This window comes from Corylus avellana, chromosome 11 (genome assembly GCF_965113065.1).
Source record: "Corylus avellana chromosome 11, dhCorAvel1.hap1.2, whole genome shotgun sequence".
Classification (NCBI taxonomy): domain Eukaryota; kingdom Viridiplantae; phylum Streptophyta; class Magnoliopsida; order Fagales; family Betulaceae; genus Corylus; species Corylus avellana.
The window spans coordinates 4,153,488-4,174,574 of NC_142500.1; the positions used below are offsets into that span (position 1 = coordinate 4,153,488).

The window sequence follows — 21,087 nt, forward strand, 5'->3', positions numbered from 1 at the left end:
TTTTTTTTTTTTTAAAAAAAAAAAATATATTAAAAAAAAAAAAAAAAAAAAAAGAAAAATCGGAAAAAACTGGGGGTGGCCGAGCCACCCCCTTGGCAATTTGGGGGTGGCTCGGCCACCCCCTTTGGCCATGGGGGTGGCCAGGCCACCCCCATCTGGCCGGATGGGGGTGGCCGAGCCACCCCCTGGGCACCAGGGGGTGGCTCGGCCACCCCCTTGGGGCCAAGGGGGTGGCCGAAACCACCCCCGGTTCCCACTGGGGGTGGCTCGGCCACCCCCATGGAGCCTTGGGGGTGGCCGAAACCACCATTGGTGGTGGTTTCGGCCACCCCCAAGGCTCCATGGGGGTGGCCGAGCCACCCCCAGTGGGAACCGGGGGTGGTTTCGGCCACCCCCTTGGCCCCAAGGGGGTGGCCGAGCCACCCCCTGGTGCCCAGGGGGTGGCTCGGCCACCCCCATCCGGCCAGATGGGGGTGGCCTGGCCACCCCCATGGCCAAAGGGGGTGGCCGAGCCACCCCCAAATTGCCAAGGGGGTGGCTCGGCCACCCCCAGTTTTTTCCGATTTTTCTTTTTTTTTTTTTTTTTTTTTTTAATTTTTTTTTTTTAAAAAAAACATTTTTTTTAATTAAAAAAAAATTAAAAAAAAAAATTAATATATGTGCCACGTGTCGACGTCTGATTGGTCCACGTGTCCAGTTTAACGGTCAACTAACGGTCAACTAACGGATGGACTAATTTGGTCACTTATCAAAACCACAGGGACCTCCTGTGATAAAAATGAAAACCCAGGGGGGAAAAAATAAAGTTGTGAAACCCTAGGGACTAATTTAGTATTTAACCCAAAATATAAACATAATTATAAACTTGACATGCAGTAATCCTTTACCAATTTTTTATTATTATTATTATTATTATTTGTTGGGAAGACTAGAAGAAGCAGAGATTGTGGCAAGTGGCACATCACAACCGTGAGATTACCCCGACAAGGACCGGCCAGTGTCGGAAAAGTCAAAAAGGTCAAAAGAAAAAAAATCAAATTCGAGAAGCGCCGCCTTAAAGACGCGTACTCCTCTCCGGTTTCATCTACGGCTTCCAGGGCTTTCGCATTATCTTCTCCTCCGTTTCTATAAATCTATTCCCATCTCGCCCCACATTCCTCCTCAATTTCTAAGTTTTTGAAATATTTGTTATTTTTCCAATTTTATTTATTTATAACCGATTAATTTTATTCTCTATCTCTCTCCGAGACCTCGTATATAATATATTTCTATCTTTCTCTGGTTCTCTCTTCGGCTGCTCCGGCGATTTTTTTTATTTTTTATTTTGGCGATCTCTGGTGGGATTCGGCATTCAAGGTGAGTTTTTGGGATCTGGGTTTTGGTTAATTATGCAAGTGGAATATTTTTATGGATGGAATTTTCGTTTAATTCTTTTGAGTTTTGCTCTTTTTTTCTAGTTTTTTCTGCTATCAACGTCTTTAGATTGTTGAAAAATCTCGTCCCTTATGCAAATTTTGATCTGGGTTTCTTTCTTTTGTCGTTCTTTCTGCTATGGGTTTCTATAAGGTGGAATTCTGATCTGGGGTTGCTGATTGCATAATTTTGATTTATAAAGGATAAATCGAGGGATTTTATAGTGAGAAAAATGAGAACGAAAGATATCGTCATAATGTATGTACTTTAATTTTGTTGATATACGTTTCTCATAGAGAACTCGCATTTTAGAATCTTCATATGGAATCTCAGAAATTTCAAACCAAATAAGAAATTTTGTACCGCCATTTCTGATCGAATCGAATTTACTACTGAAGACTATACCGATTGATTCTAGTTATCTTAGAAACCCTTTCCATCGTTCTTATTTGCTTCTGGGATGTTCATGATGTGTGCCTAGAATTGACATTGATTATGGTTTGTTTTTTTTTTTTTTGAATCCTCTGGTATTTTATCTCACCCGATTTGTTGGATATCTAACAGGGAAAATGACAGAGCCAAAACCTGATACCCCCTTGATCCCACCCTCATCGTCGCGTAACCTCCCTGATTTCAAGAAATCCATTAAACTAAAATATGTGAAGCTGGGTTACCATCACCTCATCACTCATGGAATGTTCCTTTTCCTCACCCCTCTTGTGGTTGTAATGGCCGTACAGGTCTCAACATTTTCTCTCCATGATCTTTATGATCTCTGGGAGCATTTACAGTACAATCTACTTTCAGTGATCATCTGCTCAACTCTCCTCGTTTTCTTATCCACCGTCTACTTTCTCACCCGGCCTCGCCCTGTGTACCTTGTCAACTTCTCCTGCTACAAGCCTGACGAGTCGAGAAAGTGCACCAAAAAGATCTTCATGGATCAATCTCAGATGACTGGTACGTTTTCAGAGGATAATCTTCAGTTCCAGCGTAAAATCCTTGAGAGGTCTGGCCTTGGTGAGTCTACTTACCTTCCAGAGGCTGTTCTCAATCTTCCTCCAAACCCATCAATGAAAGAAGCTAGAAATGAAGCTGAGGCTGTGATGTATGGTGCCATTGACGAGCTTTTTGCCAAGACCGCAGTAAAACCCAAAGACATTGGAATTTTGATTGTGAATTGCAGCTTGTTCAATCCAACCCCATCTCTTTCTGCCATGGTTGTCAACCACTACAAGCTTCGTGGAAACATAGTTAGCTATAATCTAGGTGGGATGGGTTGCAGTGCCGGTCTGATCTCAATTTCTCTTGCTAAAGAACTTCTTCAGGTTTATCCAAACTCCTATGCATTGGTTATCAGCATGGAGAACATCACACTGAATTGGTATTTCGGAAATGATCGATCAAAGCTTGTTTCCAATTGCTTATTCCGAATGGGAGGAGCGGCGATATTGCTTTCTAACAAAAGCTCTGACAGAAGAAGATCCAAATACCAATTGGTGCATACGGTTCGGACTCACAAGGGTGCAGATGACAAGTGCTTTGGGTGCGTCACTCAAGAAGAGGACTCGACGGGGAAGGTTGGCGTTACTTTGTCGAAGGATCTTATGGCAGTTGCTGGTGACGCTTTAAAGACAAACATCACCACTCTGGGGCCTCTTGTTTTGCCAATGTCCGAACAGCTGCTATTCTTTGCTACACTAGTTGGGAAAAAACTTTTCAAGATGAAGGTGAAGCCTTATATTCCAGATTTTAAACTAGCTTTTGAGCATTTCTGCATTCATGCTGGAGGAAGAGCTGTTTTGGATGAACTGGAGAAGAACTTGCAGCTGTCAGATTGGCATATGGAGCCGTCAAGGATGACACTTTATCGATTTGGCAACACCTCAAGCAGTTCTCTTTGGTATGAACTGGCCTATACAGAAGCAAAGGGGAGAATGAAGAAGGGAGATAGAACATGGCAAATAGCATTTGGTTCAGGGTTTAAGTGTAACAGTGCAATGTGGAAGGCTCTCAGGACTATAAACCCGGCCAAGGAGAAGAACCCTTGGATGGATGAAATCCATAGCTTCCCAGTAGATGTTCCAAAGGTATCGACCATCTAATTTCAAGAAACCTTAGATGTACCAAAGCTATTTTCTGGCTGAATGGTGGAATTTTTACTTCTTTTGTGATTGGTGGAAGGTTTAGGACTTGATTGTGCTTGTACGGCTGAGTGGTAGCTAGGTCTGGTTTGAGAGGATCCTATATTCATGGGATGCGGCTTTGGTTTTGGCATGTTGTAAAACTATATTCATGGCTGGTCAGAAGGGAATTTATGTTTTGATTATTCTCTAATTATTACATGATAACCAGATTAGAAGAGGTTGCGCCTTTTTTTTTTTTTTTTTTACAGAATGGCAGTAAAAAGAATCTGTTGATCAGAATAGGCAAAATCTCAATTCTCACCCGTAAAACTTTATATTTAGAACCTTTTTTTTATGTCTCAAGTTATATGGCCTGAGGTAGAGAGATTTTCACAATGATATTTGATTGCCTCTCTTAAACTTCATAAAACTTGGCAACGGATCTTATTACGTCTCAAGGTTCCCATGAATTTTTCCCCAATCAAAACATTTGGGTTATTCGATATTGTTGAGGCAGCAAGAAAGAAACGAGCGAAACTATCTTGATCTTCATGCTCCATCTCAATAACCCATGCTTCGAAGATGCTGTTTGAGCTGAGTTTCACATCTAGCAAGCCACCACATACCCTTTCGCCAATTGACCTTTGCTGGAAGAAATTGACCTCCAATTTCTCTTGCATGGCATTCGTAGGTACATACCAACAATAAAAAAGTGATAATATAGAAGCCATGGCTACAGCTGATGGTATAGCATAAATATTTCATAGAATTACACGATTTCAATTAATTACCATTATCGGAGAGACTACAGCTACCATTTGGCACGAGCCAACTCCAGATGACTGACTTGTGCGAGATACAGCTACTGAGTGAAATCGGTTAACTACAACGGAACAAATACATTTCATCCAAATGTCCCCAAGACTTCTAATTCAAGACAGACGTTGATACTACACAATAACCAAATGTCTAAAAGTGAGCCTAAGATTTAAAGAAAAAATGTCACACAAGGACATTATCCACAACAGATATAATCAGAAACATAACAAGTTCGAAAGCAAGAGAACAAGTATGACCAACCACAATTTAAACACACAATTGCAGACCCCTCTACTTTCATGGCAGAAGAGAACACAAATCCATGATTTTAGTAACATGGAGAAGCATCCATTCTGCATCGAAAGTCGGCAAATGTATGCCGGCCCTAATCTGTTCATAATCTAGTCCTTGGACGACTTGTTGATAAGTGACTTGTGGATGTGAGGGATCACACCTCCACCAGCAATGGTTCCTTTGATAAGAGTATCAAGTTCTTCGTCACCTCGGATCGCAAGCTGCAAATGCCTGGGAGTGATACGTTTGACCTTGAGATCCTTGCTTGCATTGCCAGCCAGCTCCAACACCTCTGCAGTCAAATACTCTAAGATTGCCGCAGAGTAGACTGCAGCTGTTGCTCCAACTCTCCCACTTGATGTGGTCCTTGACTTCAGTAGACGGTGGATCCGACCCACTGGAAACTGCAATTATACATTCCAGAACAAATCTTTCAGACTACTCTTTTAATAGAATCACAATACCTAACAGCAATGCTGAACCAAGAAAAAAACATCAATACAAACTGATTCATCCATAAAAAATAATAAACTTCAAATTAATTGGCTAAAGAAGTAGGGGCCCCCTGCTTAAGTTTCCGCTTGCAACATCTTAGAAGTCATATCAAGATACATAAAATGGGGAAAAAAATTTGGTCCGTCACAGATCAGAACAACTATATCTATACAAGACAAACATGGAACAGAAGAAAGGAAGAGGAGAGGCAAGCATTTGATTTAAACAACTCTAGAAAGGATGACTACCTTCATTACATATGTGCAAACCTAACCGCTAAATAATGTAATTTGTCTTCAGCTTTTCCATTGGCTCCTTGAGAAAGGAAAAACTTACCACCAATCACCTCCCCTATATGGAGGGGAAGCAGTGCAAACTATAACAAACAACTAATACAAAAAGTTCAGTAACAAAGCTGCAAGAGGCACAGTGAAGTCACCTATTATATAAAACGCAATCCACATGAAGGGTTTAAATATGCATAATCCTCAGCCTCCACTGGGGGCAGGAGGCAAAAAAGAGTTCTTTTTAAACAAAAATGGGTTCGAAAATAAATCCCTAATAGAGCAACATTTATACATTTCAAAACATGAGTACAAACATATGAATCATACACAAGATTAATGAACGCCACCTCTAACAACATAAATGGATTCCCAAGCGCAACTTAAGTCAGAGTAAGAAAAAAACTGGTGCAATTTTGATCAGATTTAACATCTTCATCTTATTCGAGCACATATGTTGTCTAGGTTTCTGTTGGAAATCACTTAGTTATGTGTAAAACTCATTCATCGACACTTGATGTGATCCATGTCAAGCATACTCAACTGCCACAGAAACCAACCTGATAATAATCACCATGAATGACAGACAGCACCATATTTCTCAACTAGATGTACTAAAGAGCCAAATCCCTTGGAAATGTTATTCTTCACTTTAACAATCCTCAAGCACAAAAATACAAAGGTCGTGGGCCTTAGATGTCTACCATTTTATTTTATTTTTATAGGTAGATGTCCACTATTTATAACCTTTTTTATATATAAGTAATAAAGATCATGAAAAGCATAAAGCACCCCCATGTACACAAAAAGTATACAAGAAAAACCACCTAACTAGTAGGGTCAAAAGAACAAGAGAATCATGATAACTAATTACCAAAAGAAAAACATAAGCAATTGTCCAAAGATACAAAGTGCTAAAAAATTAAAGAATTAATCTCCTCTAAAGTCCTTTTGCGGTCCTCAAAACTTCTATCATTCATTTTCCTCCACATACACCACAAAAGGCACGAAAATACCATCTCCCACACAGCAGCACTCCGAGTACTGCCGGCAATCTACCAATAAGTATACAAATCGACTACTCATCTAGGCAGAACCCAAGACAACCCAAATCAACTAAGGAAAACATTTCAAATGGCACAAGCTACCGTACAATGAAAAAGATGGTCCACAAACTCCCCATTCTTTTTGCACATACAACACCTATCAACTGCAATGACACGCTCTTTCCAGAGATTGTCCATGGTAAGGATCTTTCCTAATGCCACTGACCACACAAAAAAGGCCACCCTCAAAGGAACCTTAGCCCATCAAACACCCTTCCAAGGGAAACGAAAACCATCATGACAATCTATGACATTGTAGAAAAATTACCATCCAACCCTCTTTTTAAGGGAACCCACCACAACTTGTCTTCCCCTTCCTGTCTATCTCCATTATTTATAACAATTGCATATATAACAGAGATAATGGTGCACCGCATGTTGCCTGCTAATTTCGGAAAAATCAAGCCTCTGGCTGCCACCAAAATGCAGATCATGTTTGGGAATCCACAGAGATTATGACTAGAATATCAAAGATGATAACTACCTCAACACACAAGCGTCAGCTTGCAGAGATGAGTACTCAGCTCTTAAAACCTAAATAGTTATGGACAGCAAAACCACAAGTTTGAACTGCCTAAAACAAAACAAGAGCTCGAAGACCACCCAAAAAAAAAAAAAAAAACAGAGCAATCTCAGCAGAACCTAGACACACTAATTTCCTAATAATTACAAAACCTTAGTCTCCGCTCAAGCACTCTCCTACAAGTTGATACTTTGGATAATAAAACTAAACCACAACAGTCCGTATGGCTCTTTTTTTCCCCTTTAATCGTAGATATCGCACTAGCATACTTGACTCTTCACTTATTTGACATAACCTACTGGACAATTTAGTCAAACAACATTGAATTAAACAAAGAGCACAATGACGAAAAGCACTTATCCAACCAAAAAAATAAAGATTAATCAAGCCTAAACAAGTTAGATGCATACACATCTCCAATGATGTCTAAAAACTACAAGGTCTCTCACAGTCTAATTAAAATATTCAAAAGGGTAAGTTAAATGTGCCTTGAAAAACATTTTTCTTTTTCAAATAGTTAAAAGCCCCACACCAAACCCTGTTTGGTTGCTACGAAAAAAAAGGGGGCCAAAAAAAGCGTTTAAACTCAATAATTAGAAACATTTTCTTATAATTGTCAAACAATTTAAGCTCACCAACCAAAACCGTGCTTAACAAGCGAGAAAAAAACCCAGAGGTTTGACAACCAAAATTCGCGAAAGAAAAGTCCAAGGCAAAGAGTGAAATTGAAAGAGAATGAGATGGAGGAAAGCGAAAGGTAGGAGGGGAAAAGCGGAGAGAGAGATCTGGACCTGAAGGCCCGCGCGAGAGGAGCGAGAGATGGGCTTCTTCTTGCTGTCCTTGTCCTTGTTGGCGGCCGCCGAGGCCTTGCCCATGATCAAACCCTTCGCGCCCTTTCCCGACATCTTTTGGAGTGAGATTTTGGAAAAATTGGAGAGAGGGAAACACTCGCTCACACGCGCTCTCGCACTTCAGCTCTGAAGGGGGAGAGAAAGGTCGCAACTCTCTCGCAAGCAACTGATCGGGTAGAGCTATCCTCGGATGGGTTATTTATTTGGCGCACTTTGACGAAACTATCCCTCCTATTTCTATCAATTTACGATACTGGTGTTTTAAATCTTCCTTTCTTTTTTCAATGTTTTTTATTGGGAAACAACAAGCTGACCCACTTGAACTTCGTGAATCGTAAGAATCGTTAACAGATACTGCACTTTACAAACACCGCCCCCTTTCTTTTTTAAGTTTTCTGATTAAATTATTCCTTCTAGGCTTCTCTTTCCTTTTCTTACGGATTTTTGTTTTTAAATAATATATTTAGCCCCTATATTTTAATATAATTTGAATTTAGTTCTTAGATTTTTAATTTCAATAATATGGTCTTATAGTTTTTACTCAAGTTCAAAATAGATCAATTGACCAATAATATGGTCTTATGATTTGAATTTAGTTTGTCATGCATCACGGGTGTCTACTTTAACATATACTCAATTGAATAACAATGACCATGCAATAAGCTTTTGTTTATGGCCTAGGGTTTATCAAAAACCCTAACTTTGCCACTTGTAATAACCCCTTAAGAAATCATTCACGTAACTTTCACATATCTATAATTCGTCATGATTGACTATGACTTTGCTATGACTTTGCGTATCTATTCTTTACGATAGATGACTTACCAAAAAAAAAAAATCCCAATAGCTCAAACCTTTGTCCTTCGGTGTGATGTAAGGAATAATTCCTTAATCTATCATAATTTTGCATATTCGTCATTTGCATGAGTGGCTCGCCAAAGGAAGAATTCAGTTTGTGTGATATAGCTCGCCTTTAAATGAAATGTGGACTAAGAAAAATGAATTCTTCCTTCACGTTTTACGTTTTAAGAGGCTTCTGATGCAAATTAAGAACTTAGTTCAATTAAGCAAACCTAATTTTGTTCAATAAAGGCGTAGTAGTTTGCATTAGATTGCAGTCGTAATCCAATGTGTTCAATTCTCAACACTTGTTCACACTGCATTTTCTACTTGATTCCACCCAATATTATTTCCAAGTTTGTACTTATATTCCTCATATTCCAAGGGCAGAGTGTTTAATGAGAAGTATCAAGCTTTCAACCAATTTGTTGTGGCCCACAACAGACGGTATTCGTCGTGGCCACCCCTATCATTAGGGGTGTGGCCCTATCATTAGGGGTGAGGGGTGGGTAAATTAATGATAGGGGTGGCCACCCTATCAATTTAGGAGTGGGCAAATTAACCGCTTACAGACACCGTTTAACTGATAGCCGATAGGCTTTTTCTATTTCTAACAAACTCAATTCGGTAGGTGAAATAACATTTTCTAACCGAACCAACTGTACTAATCGACATCAACAGACTTTGCCAACCAATTTTCTATTTCTTTGCTTACCTACATTACTAACCACCATTTCCGACCGATATTACCGAACCAACGTTACCGACCGTCATTCGGTAACGGAACAAAATGTTTGCAAAATAAGTCGGTAAAAATTTCGACGTTACCAACAATGGTGGTGCAAAATGCGAAAATCCAATTTTTGTAACCGAATTATCCGACTCCCACCCCTACCTATAATAATATAAGCTGATTGCGACCAACCCTCCCACAACAAAGGTCCTATGACTCCTATCTACCAGCATTAACTCTTTTTTTCCTAAAACAATGCAATTTCACACTAATGGTACATTAATAACTTCAAAATGATTGAGGTGTGCCACTCACGTGCGGCATTTTCCATCCAAACTATCAGTCAAATTTGACCCAAGGGCAACTAGGAACATTTTGATGGTTTGTAGGTGCAAGGTGTACAAGCATTTCATCTGGAAAACATGATGGTACATCAATGAGATACAAAACATGAAACAAAAGATGACAAACTAAAACAAAAAAAAATAAATCACGTTTTCTATGGATTTCAACAAATGTCCAGGATAAGGCTGTCCGGATGGAGACAGGACTCGACACCACCTGATCAGCGGTCTTCCATTATACAACCTACCATAATATAAATAAGAATAGGGCGGAGATCTGGTGAGATAGCTGTTGATTTGGTCTGATCCATATCTCTATGCAATGCAGCATTAACTAAATTGTACAAAAAAAAGGTTCACTTCAGCGACTTCAGTCCATATCCCATAGCATGAAGTAACATCTAGAACAGCAAAGCAATATGGCCAGCAATGGGCAATATAGTAGTCGGCCATGTCACTCCATGTCACTCGTTCCCCGCCTCTTCCTTCTCTCTGGGGTTTCCCTCATCTTCAATCTGAAATCCTTCAATCTTGCGTGAAACCTCTTCTGCGGTTACCTTCACCTTTCCAGCTGATCCATTTGCTGTGAGTGCCTCGGCGTCATCTTGGGTCAAGGGGCCAGTCTGCCATATTCTAATGGTTCCATCCTCAGATCCAGAGGCATATGATTCCCCTCCTGGTGAGAAACGCACACAGTGTACAGGGCCATGGTGACCTTTATTGCATGCTGCATCCATATACAGACATATCACTACGGCATAGAATCAGAAACGCAACAAAAGATCTACATATCTTTACAGCATCAGACAGGCTGTCTAATCTAAATGCTGTATAAATGAAAACATATTACAACTAATACTTTCAAATGAATAATCACGTGGAAAATCAATGTAAACTATGATTAGGAAGTAGTAAGAGAAAACCCATTTAATGTTATCGAAATCCAGCACTAAATGTATATAACACTGGGATTTTTTCAACCAAATAATTCAAGCTGGAGTACATACCAATCTCTTCACCAGTATGAAAATCAAATACCCGAATCCACATATCTTCTCCTCCAGCAATAAACTTATTCCCATACTTTGGTTCCAAGGAAGCCGACTCTACTGTGCATGGCATGTTGTAACTCTTCACTAACCCAAAGCTGGAAAACAGAAAAAAAAAAATATCATAAGCCACACAAGCTGGAATTGTAGCAGAAGAAATAGAAACCTGGCTTGAAACTTACTAGTTTGCATCCCAGAATTTAACAGTAGACCCATCGGCAGTTGTGATATAACGACCATCTTGACTCACTTCGGCACTAGTCACAGATGACTTGGTCTCAAGTGTTTGGACAATTTTACCACTTCTTATGTCCCATAATCTGTTGTGCATTCACTAAAAACTTAAGTATATTTGGCAAACAATCCAAGCTTCAACAAGTAATACAAAAAAGACAGTAGCTTCATTTATACCTTACACCCCCCATATCAGTACAAGAACTTAATATTGTCTGATCACTATGGAGCCATGCAACAGTTCTGACTGACCCAGGAGACTTATCCACTTCCGTTGGAGGTGCATCTGGGCGATTTAAATCATACATACGAAGAATTTTTTCTATTCCCCCAGTAAGTAAAAGGTGTGTGTCCTATTTTCAGATTAAAAAACAGCAAGTGAGAGATATGCAGAAACAGATAATGGGGAAGAAAAATGCACTCATTAATTTTAAGAGTAACAGAAACCTACACATTGTTTCAACAATAGACAACCAAAATGCACTGATTCTGGCATAGTGCAAATATATTTAACCATACGGGCACTAACTAAAATTAGAGGACAACTAGAATGAAAAAATCATAATTGTAGATACCTTAAAACTGATTGTGTTGGGTAAAACATCCAGAAGGAAGTGTTGATCGCAACAAGTCAGCATATAGAGCTGACACACACTTGCTAAAAAGTATTAAAGCCAACCCCCATGCATCCCCTCCATTCAACAAAACGAGAATAAATTACAACTAAATCCAAACAAAAATAACTCCCTGGAAAAAGATAACAGTTTGTAGAACCATTTTCTTAAACTACAATCACATGTGTTTATAAAAGTATGAACATTGAGGTTAATTACAAAATTATTTTCTTTAACACATTCAGTAGTGTTTCGTGTAGCTTAGACAGGTAAGAGTGACCTAGGGCTGTTAAGTGAGCGAAGCGTCTCGCGAGCAAGCTCGGGCTCGGCTCGCATAAGCCCGGCTCGTGCTCGACTCGAATATTAAGTGAAGCACTTCGTGAACACAAATCCTAGCTCGAATATTAAACGAAGCAAGCTCGGCTCGACTCGGCTAACTCGTGAGCTTGGCTCGTATAAGGCTCGCCTCGCTTATTAAGCTCGGCTCATATATTTTTTATTAAGTAACAAATAACAATATATAATCAATATTACTCATTCACTCAATAATAACAAATATATTATATACCTTTGTTTTTTTTTAGTTATTTATGTATATGTGTGTATATATATTATATATATATATAATATCATTAATCATTTTATCATATGATATAATTATATAGTACAAGTGTACAACCGCACAAGTTATTGTGTCATTTAATACAAATATTATAATTAGATAGTTTATACTTTGGAAATTGGAATCGTATATATCACATAATCATTAATCATTATATAATTATATGGTATATCTGCATAAGTTATTGTGTTATTTAATCAATACATTATAATTATATACTTTATTCTTATAAAACATATATGATGTATCACATGATCTTAGATCTAAGATAATATTAATATTAATTGTGAGATAATATGATCATAAAATTTAAGTATGAGTGTATGACCATTACATCATATGAATTTATTACTTAGAGTTTGAGTATTACTATTAGATTAAATGATTAATAATTAAGTAACTAATGTGTTTCTTATAATTTACACATTATAAATTTATAATCACAATTTATGGTAAATAAAAACTTAACAATTTGAATTTAAATCATATATCATGAATCGTGATAATGAGAACATATAATATAAGTATATAAGTTATAACAATTAACATTGACCCATTACCCATATAAATCAGATAATGATACAATCATATAACCATATAAGTATATAAATGTTTATATATAAGATACAATATATATTAATATTGACATTATATACTTGACCCATATTAAGCATTAACATTTTAACATATTAACTAAATAATACTATATGTAATATGATAATAGTGATTAGTGTGTGTGAGTGTGTGACATAAAGCATTTTACGTTGTGATTTAAAAAATACTTAATCTAAAATAAGAAGAAAAAAAAAATATGAGATTGAAAAAAGCACAATTTTTAAAATATTAATTATTAAAATTGAAATATCAAACTGATCCTAAATAATACTACATAACACAATATTTATTCATAATTCCTAAATTTTGAATTTTGAATTTTTTATTGAATTTAATAATTTAATTGAATTTAAATTTGATCTATGGTATATAAGTGTAATCGTAGCCGTCCAAAATGTTATGATGATCTAATAGCCGTTGGATGATATTAATGGATGACAGCTATCAAGCATTTACTAAGAAGAATGTATATGGTGTAACAGAGACACCGTAAGCTTGCCTTGTTTGATCTAATCTGACGAGTAATATTAAATGTTGAAAACGTATATATAATCAATGGATCATATTAAACAAGCACATCAGATCTAAGTAGGGACAGCCACATGGGATAAGCTTTTGGTAAAACGAATCCAACCGTTAATATTTAAAATTTAATTATTTTTCCAAATCCAACGGTTGCAAATTAGAGAACCCAAATTTAACCTAAATCTATCATCTCTGATCTCTATTCTCTCCATTCTCTCGACTCTCCTCTCACTGTCTCCACCATCCTCCTCGCCTCCTATCTCTGTTGCCGCTCGGCCCGCTCCTACCACTCCCCCAGTGCCCCCAACAGCAACCACCACCACCACCGCAGCAACCACACACCTTGACGCCTGGCTGAAGCTAAACGGCTCGTGCTCGGTTTCCAGGAACTTGCCGCTGCCAACCCCGCTGTCCACGCCGCTCTCGGAGGTCGTTTCACTCTCGCAGACTCGCAGTACGCCGCGGATCGGAGGCGGAGGAGGTGATAAGATTTGTGGGTTTTTCTTTTCTTTTTGGGTTATTTTTTCTCCGTTTCTTCTTGGGTGGTGGGTGGTTTGGGGTTTTGCTACACGAGTGGTTTTTTTAAAATAAAAAATAAAAACCACAATGGAAGTTCAGGTTTAATTTTTTATCATTAAAAGGAGCATGATAATGGTATGATTTTAAGAATGTTTTTGATAATCCAAGGAGAATGAAAGTACCTCCCAAAGGAATAATTATTTGTCAAAAATGGACGACATCCTGGGCCCTGGCTAGTTTTAGATGAACAATGATTTTTCTTTTTTGGATGACTAGATGAATGGCTTTTCTGCTTGCCAACTTTCTGGTATTCTTAGTTGTAATCTTGGTAATATCAGCTCTTGTCGTGAAATATGAAGACCTTGTTGTTTACTGATGGTTTAGGTTGTGATTGTTGAACAAAGATAAGGGCTTGGACTTGAACAAAGATGTCCATATTCAAAATTGGCATAGTTCATGAAGTTTTGTTGTATTATAGCTGCAGAAGCTGTGTTAATTCAGCAGTTTTGAGTTTTATTTGCAGTTTCCCTTCTTTATTGTCATCCAATTCTAATAACTATGGTCTTAGTTTTAGATCTGTACCAATTGAAAATGGTTTATTGTGACGTTTCTACAATCAATTACTTATCAAAAATCTGCAGTCAATTAGCTTTTTCTTCAGATCTGTACCAATTGGATGATTTTTGTAATAATCTAATACACTTAAATTACAAAGTCAAAAAAAAAAAAGAAAAAAAGTCGAGCTCGAGCTCGAGCCCAGGCTCGAGCCCGAGCAAAATAGACAAGCTCGAGCTCGAGCTCGAACAGGGTTCTAATCCTGTCGAGCCGAGCTCGAGCAGCAAAGTCGGGCTCGACTCGAGCTCGAGCCTGACCCAAAAATAAACGAGCCGAGCCTGGACAGCCAAAGCTCGCCCAAACTCGGCTCATTTACACCCCTAGGTAAGACTCCAACAAATGGTAATAAGTATTTTCATAAGTTGCTCTCAACAGCTAACTGTATTACTATTAAGTTTCCTCAATCCGCCCCCCACCCACCATGTTTTGCTATTGTGTCTGTGTGTAAATTGACATGCATGCATATGCTTGTATGTGTGTATTCAAAAACACATAAACAAAAAAGCTAAAACTACCTCTGAAAAAGCAGAGGCTCGAACAATGTGCTTGTGTTCAAATGAGTGCAACTCATCACCTGTTAATGCATCCCAAATTTTCCTGCAAATGAGATCAAGCCACATAACATGTCAACTTTTATTCAGTACACAACACTAAATGAGACTTGCAACATTCATTCCAGTTTTTCTTAGATTAACAAAGACGTTGTAATGGCACTATACTGCTGAATATAAATGCTTAACTAAAACCCCACTCAACTACTTGTAACTCTGTATTTTACACCATATAAAATACTCCATCAAGAAGAACAACAAACTTATCATGGTTCCAACTTTTAGATGAGTATATACAGACTAGGAATGCATGGCCAACATAACACGGAGTATAAGGGAAAATAAGTGGGATACCTAATAATGCCAAAACTGACAAGAAGCCTAAATCGAAACAAAGACAGACATAGAAAATGCTAACATCAGATTACAATAAACAATTCAGAAAAGTTTCCTGGCTAAGTTAAACATAGAGAGTGTTCCCATGCTTCACAGTAGTGCCAAAGACATTTCTTTAACAAAAATAATTCAGAAAATGTTAACATCAGATTACAATAAACAATTCAGAAAAGTTTCCTGGCTAAGTTAAACATGAAGGGTGTTCTCATGCTTCACAGTAGTGCCAAAGACATTTCTTTAACAAAAATAATTTTCCAAATGATTTCACACCATGCAAAGCATACAGCATTGATAAATGCATCGAGTAAACAAGGGAAATAATTAATTCATACGCAGTGAAGTCCGCAGAACCAGTAGCAGCGCGTAAAGCATTAGTATCCAAGCAGCAACTCCACACCGCACCCTTATGTCCCTCAAATGTCCCAATCCAATCCCCAGTCTCTCCATTTCTGAGCATTGGATTAGAATCTGAACCACAAAGGTAGAAAAACTCAGATATCACCTCCATTACATTTAATAAATCCATTACATTGCAGGGAACATTCACCTATATTTACATGTATCCTAGTGCCACAGTTCCATGGACTATCTTGTTGATATAAAAATATTAGAACTCACCACCATTATAACTATCTAGGTATTAATGCATACAATTAATTTCAATTGTTCACTGAACCCGAGTTGTATATCTAGTTATACAATTGAATTCTTGATGAGCTACCTGTTCAAAATTTGATTAAGAATTAAGTCAATAAAACCAATTCTTGCCTAACCGGATAAATTGGTTATTCAGAACAATCCGATCACTAACAAATAACAGTTTTCTTATCAAATCTAGACACAAATAGCAGCAATAGCAATCCAATGTGAACACAAAAAAAACAACCCATATCCTATGAAAATGAACAAACAGAACAAGTTTCTACTCAGTAAATTCAAAATTTAGATAAAGAAATTCGAGAAGAATGCACGAAAACCAATCGACACAAATGCGAACCTTTGCTCGCGCTGATGAGGAAGAACCCATCGGGAGTAACCGGGCTGTAAAACAGATCCACTACTGGCCGGGAATGGCCGTGGCACACCAGCGGAACAGCTACCCTTTTCTTATCCATCACTTACAAACACCAACAAAATCCAATAACCTAATTAACAAATTATTTTCTTTTCTTTTCTGTTCTTTTCTGATGTGATCTGTAATTAAGGAATTGAACCCAAATAAAAAAAACCCTAACCCTAACAAATTTACACGAAATCGAAACCGGAAATTGATTAGTGATTACTGAAGCAAGGTCTGCGAAATGAAGATCAAGAGCTTAAGAAGTAAAATTTTGCGGGATTAATGGGAGAAATGGCGGTATTTGACACAGGTGGGAAACGCTGGTTCTTGGAATCCTCGGAAATGAAAATGGCGAGCTATGCGTGAATCCGCACCTCCTAACCCTCTACAATGGCTCTGAGTGAATCGAAGCTATAGCAAAATTACAGAAAATAAAAAACAAAAAACAAAAATGAAAATCTATATATGTTAGAGAGCAGAGCAGTGTGGCAAGGGCTAGGCGCAAGAAGAAACGGCACTGTATCTGGCTCTTTATATAGGGCGGGGACTTCTTGATTTTTGGCACATCTCAGGTTTGCTTTTCTGAAATTACTAATTTAGCCCTTACAGGCCCGTTCAACCAAACAGATAGGGGGGGCATTTGGACGGAAAAATCTTAAATAATTTTCTGGTTTTGTTGCATTTAAATATTCAAGAGTGTGAATTTTCTCTCGACTGTCAATTGCTAGAGAGGTGGAAATCCACTTCTCATATTCTTTTGCATTTTTATAGAAAATGAGAAAAATCTCTTCTCGTGTACCCTAAATTGATTATTTTATTTGTGTAATAATTTTACAGGATTTTGATGGTTAAATTTGTACAATAAAAAAATGTGATAGGTCAAGTTATTTCATATGACATAATAAAAGATATTGATTAAACTTCATTTCTTTTGAAACAATTATTTTTTGGTATGATTAAAAATCATAGTCAAACTAAATATATTTTCGATTGACCAAAATAACCTTTTTTAATTTTTTGTAAAATGTTTTTCTCCTTTTTAATACCATAAACAATTTTTCGAGTTTGAACTTTTCCTTCTTAAATTATTGGAGTTCATGCAGACCCTGCAGTGCCTCCACTGGACCACCGGTCGCCACCACCAAAGATTGCTGGAATTCGCCACGGTGTTCGCTGGATGTTGCCGTAATTTGTCGGTCATTTTTCCTATCTCTCATTTTTTCGTATGAGCTAAACACCGAAAACATTTTTATTTTATTTTAAAAAAAAAATTAAAATTAATTTTTTTATATAAATATAGACAAAATACTCGAAAATAGCAAACAAGCGGATGCACATGAATGCCTTTGAGTTTCTTTAATTTTTACGGAAGTCTAAGAGTTGGCGCAAAATTAAATCCACCTAAAAAAATTGCCCATGCATCTAAAACATTTAAAATTAAAAATATTATTTTAAAACATCAAAGGCAATTTTGAATAGCACATAAAGAGATTAAAATATGTCAACAATATTAAAGTGATTAAGCCAACGACTAAATTGATTTAATGGCGTCACTCCTAGTCTTGGCTCTTAAATAAAATTAAACTAACATTGAATAGGAACTATCTGATATTGTATTAGTATGATAAAGTTTAAAATGACAAACGCGTGAATGATGATGTCCACTTCATTAGGATCATATGATCTATTTGATCCGTTTTAAATGCAATAAAATCAAATTAAAGCGTCTTAGAGCATCTCCAACAATGAATTGTAGTTAAATTTTTTTTTTTGTAGGCTAGGGTTTTCTCGCTTTTTCTCTAGTGCCGCAGCCTAAGGTAAGCCCCCTCCCCCATGGTGAGGGGAGGAGGGATGGCCGTTTGTTGCCTCCCTCCTCCCCTTCGCCTGCCCTTGCTTCGGATGCCAGTAGTTTACTTGATGTCCCTGGCCCGGGTTGCCTCCTCCCTACCCCTTCTTCGCCGCCCCTTCCTCTTTGTTCCGCTTTTGTCTCTGGCGGGGCTCTATGGTTGTTTTCTGTTCCTTTCCCTTTTGTTTCTTTGCTGTGTTTTTGGTATGTTGTTCTTGTAGCTTTGCCTGTGTGCCACTCAGCGTGGGTGCTGATTTTGGGGTTTCTTTCAAACTCTCCCTTCTTTTGTTTTGTGTTCACCGCCGATCTCCTCTGCCCGCTCTGCCGCCCACTGTCCGTTGTTGGGTTTTTCCTCGCGCCGCTCCAGCAAAGAGCCTCAACGCCCCCTGCTGCAATGGTTTTTCGGCCAACTGGCGATCGGCTTCGCCCCCCTTCATCCACTGTTTTGGGCCTTTTTCCGCGTCCCTGCCACGTCGAGCATCCAACGTTCCCTTCTGTTGTTGGTCTCCGGCGAGTACACTATCGGCATCCATGCTGCGTGTGCCTGTTCCCGTTTTGTTTTACTTTCCTTGTATTGTCTTTGTTCATGTTTTTCCCTGTATGCATTTCATTCATGTTATTTGCTTGTAATAAGGCTTTGCCTCTTTGGTTCGTCCACGTTTTATTTCGATTTTCTTGCTTCTATTTGTAATAAGGCTTGGCCCCTCGATCTGTCTGCTTGGATGTGAATTGAACTTTGGTCCAGACCTTTGGGTCGTGGATGTGATTTTTGGCCCAAGCCTTTGAGTTGTGGACGTGAACTTTATCCTGGCTTTTGGGTCGAGAAGGAATTTGAGCTACCTATGCATTGGATTGTGTTTGTCTTATGCAGATCTGTTATCTCAAATGAAAACTAGTCATAGGTTAGCGGAGGTTTTAGTTAATGATTGCATCTTTGTAGCTTCGGCTATAATTTGCATTTTCAGGGCTTTGTGCTCCTGCAATGTAAGAGCTTTATGCTCGTGATTATTATCAATGAAATTGAAATGTTTTTCTTTCAAAAAAAATTTGTAGTTTAACTACTCAAAATACTACTTTTTTAGGTTACCTACTACTTTTTTGCAATGAACTCCAAAAGACTCTCTATTTTATAATGTCTACTTTATTTAAATATTGTTTTTAATCTATTTTTTTATTATTTTTTCCACTCCTCTCTCTCTCTCCCTCACTACAAACTGTCTTAAATCACCTAAAACCACAATTTTGGAGAAATCAAACCACCTGAAACCCATCAAGGTGGTGTACGGCGGACGAAACTCCGTGGGTGACCGAGTTCTGGCCGCCGGTTGTGCACCGGTCTTTTCCGCTAGTTGTTCTAATCGGATAGATTGAAACCTAGAAAGGCTCTCGGCCGCTGCTCCGTGGTCGTTTGGCCGTTGGGTGGCAGCCCTACAAGGATAGAGAGAGAGATGAGACACTGAGAGAGAAGGGACAAGGAGAGAAAATAGATGAGGAGGCACTGAGGGAGGAGAAGGGAGCGTGAGGGAGAAGGGGAGAAAGAGAGAAGAGAGAGAAAAGATTAAACAAATTGAAAGAAAGATAAAATATAATTAAATAATAGTTACATATGCTACAGTGAACTTTCAGATATGAAAGTTCACTGTAGCATCTTTAAACAAAAATGCTATTTTATAGCACTGTTGGAGGAAGAAAAAAATGCTATTTTAACTAAAAAGTTAGTTTACATGGTCTCTTGGAGATGCTCTAAAAACTTCTAATTTGACTAATTAAAAGGTAAAATAATAATCTATAAGACGATCAATCTAGAAAAACAAATTTAGACAAAAATCATAATTTATTACAAACAAGGATAAACTGCATATTAGGTTTGTGAAGCTTAAACATTTTACGATATGAACAATAGATGATGACCAAATGAACTTTAGAGTATATACGTTTTGACTTTGAGAACCAACTTTCAAAAAGATAAGAGAGAAACCATTTTTAAAAGAGGGGCATGTGTCTATAATATCCCAACCTTTAATTCAGATTAAGTATGCTTTAATTTGTACAAGTGAGTGTTGAGATTGATTCTAAGTGTTAGGGGGGGTAGAATTTTGGACTTTGTGGATTTTCTACTTGGGTGAACGTTCGAATTTGGATCTCAAGCGTTCAAGGGCAAAAGTTTGAAGTTGGATCTTGATTTGCAATAAGCTTCATGTGATATAAAAATATTCTAAGAGCTCCATGTAATATGCACAAATAACTAATAAGTTTATGCATCTAATTTCTGTCTAATTTTTTGACCAAAACTATCAAATGCTACATTAGCACTAATCGGATTATGACATGTGTCACCCATGAGATGTATTTGTTATCTAACAGTTTTTGCCAAAAAGATTATACGGAAGTTGGATACATAGACATATTTGTTATTTTTGCATACTACAATGAGTACTTAGAACATTTTTATAGCACAAAAAAATTACTGCAAGTCAGTATAACCACAATGACCGATTTTGCATTTTTTTTTTCTTTGAGAAATGATAGGTTTATAAAATATTTTACAAAAAAAAAAAAAAACTCTTACAAAGTAATGTGGCATAATATGATTAAATTTCTTAAAATTTAAAT

The 21,087-nt window shown here is 37.7% G+C and overlaps 3 protein-coding genes across 3 annotated transcripts; 1 reads left to right on the forward strand and 2 right to left on the reverse strand.

Annotated features, from left to right (window-relative positions):
• The first annotated feature begins 1,002 nt into the window (after positions 1-1,002).
• On the forward strand, positions 1,003-3,742 carry LOC132165375 (3-ketoacyl-CoA synthase 11). The gene is made up of 2 exons (XM_059575908.2): positions 1,003-1,356; positions 1,978-3,742. The coding sequence occupies exon 2, from the start codon at positions 1,983-1,985 to the stop codon at positions 3,516-3,518; it is 1,536 nt and encodes a 511-aa protein (XP_059431891.2). The 5' UTR covers positions 1,003-1,356; positions 1,978-1,982; the 3' UTR covers positions 3,519-3,742.
• Positions 3,743-4,418: 676 nt separating this feature from the next.
• LOC132165378 (putative histone H2A variant 3) lies at positions 4,419-8,092 on the reverse strand. The gene is made up of 2 exons (XM_059575911.2): positions 7,852-8,092; positions 4,419-5,056 (listed from the first exon to the last, which is right to left on the reverse strand). Exons 1-2 carry the CDS (start codon positions 7,963-7,965, stop codon positions 4,760-4,762), a joined length of 411 nt encoding a protein of 136 aa, XP_059431894.1. The 5' UTR covers positions 7,966-8,092; the 3' UTR covers positions 4,419-4,759.
• A 1,874-nt stretch (positions 8,093-9,966) lies between these two features.
• Positions 9,967-17,138, reverse strand: LOC132165376 (uncharacterized). The gene is made up of 7 exons (XM_059575909.2): positions 16,566-17,138; positions 15,901-16,036; positions 15,137-15,218; positions 11,289-11,464; positions 11,060-11,197; positions 10,836-10,975; positions 9,967-10,555 (listed from the first exon to the last, which is right to left on the reverse strand). Exons 1-7 carry the CDS (start codon positions 16,681-16,683, stop codon positions 10,293-10,295), a joined length of 1,053 nt encoding a protein of 350 aa, XP_059431892.1. The 5' UTR covers positions 16,684-17,138; the 3' UTR covers positions 9,967-10,292.
• Positions 17,139-21,087: the final 3,949 nt, after the last annotated feature.

Excerpts from the sequence above, each read along its gene's own strand:
- LOC132165375 (XM_059575908.2), top strand. The coding sequence starts at position 1,983 with ATGACAGAGCCAAAACCTGATACCCCCTTGATCCCACCCTCATCGTCG.
- LOC132165378 (XM_059575911.2), bottom strand. The coding sequence starts at position 7,965 with ATGTCGGGAAAGGGCGCGAAGGGTTTGATCATGGGCAAGGCCTCGGCG. Across the intron at positions 5,057-7,851 it reads CCTCTCGCGCGGGCCTTCAG|TTTCCAGTGGGTCGGATCCA; the intron begins GTCCAGATCTCT and ends GTATAATTGCAG.
- LOC132165376 (XM_059575909.2), bottom strand. The coding sequence starts at position 16,683 with ATGGATAAGAAAAGGGTAGCTGTTCCGCTGGTGTGCCACGGCCATTCC. Across the intron at positions 16,037-16,565 it reads CCTCATCAGCGCGAGCAAAG|ATTCTAATCCAATGCTCAGA; the intron begins GTTCGCATTTGT and ends TTTGTGGTTCAG. Across the intron at positions 10,976-11,059 it reads AAATTCTGGGATGCAAACTA|CTTTGGGTTAGTGAAGAGTT; the intron begins GTAAGTTTCAAG and ends TCTGTTTTCCAG.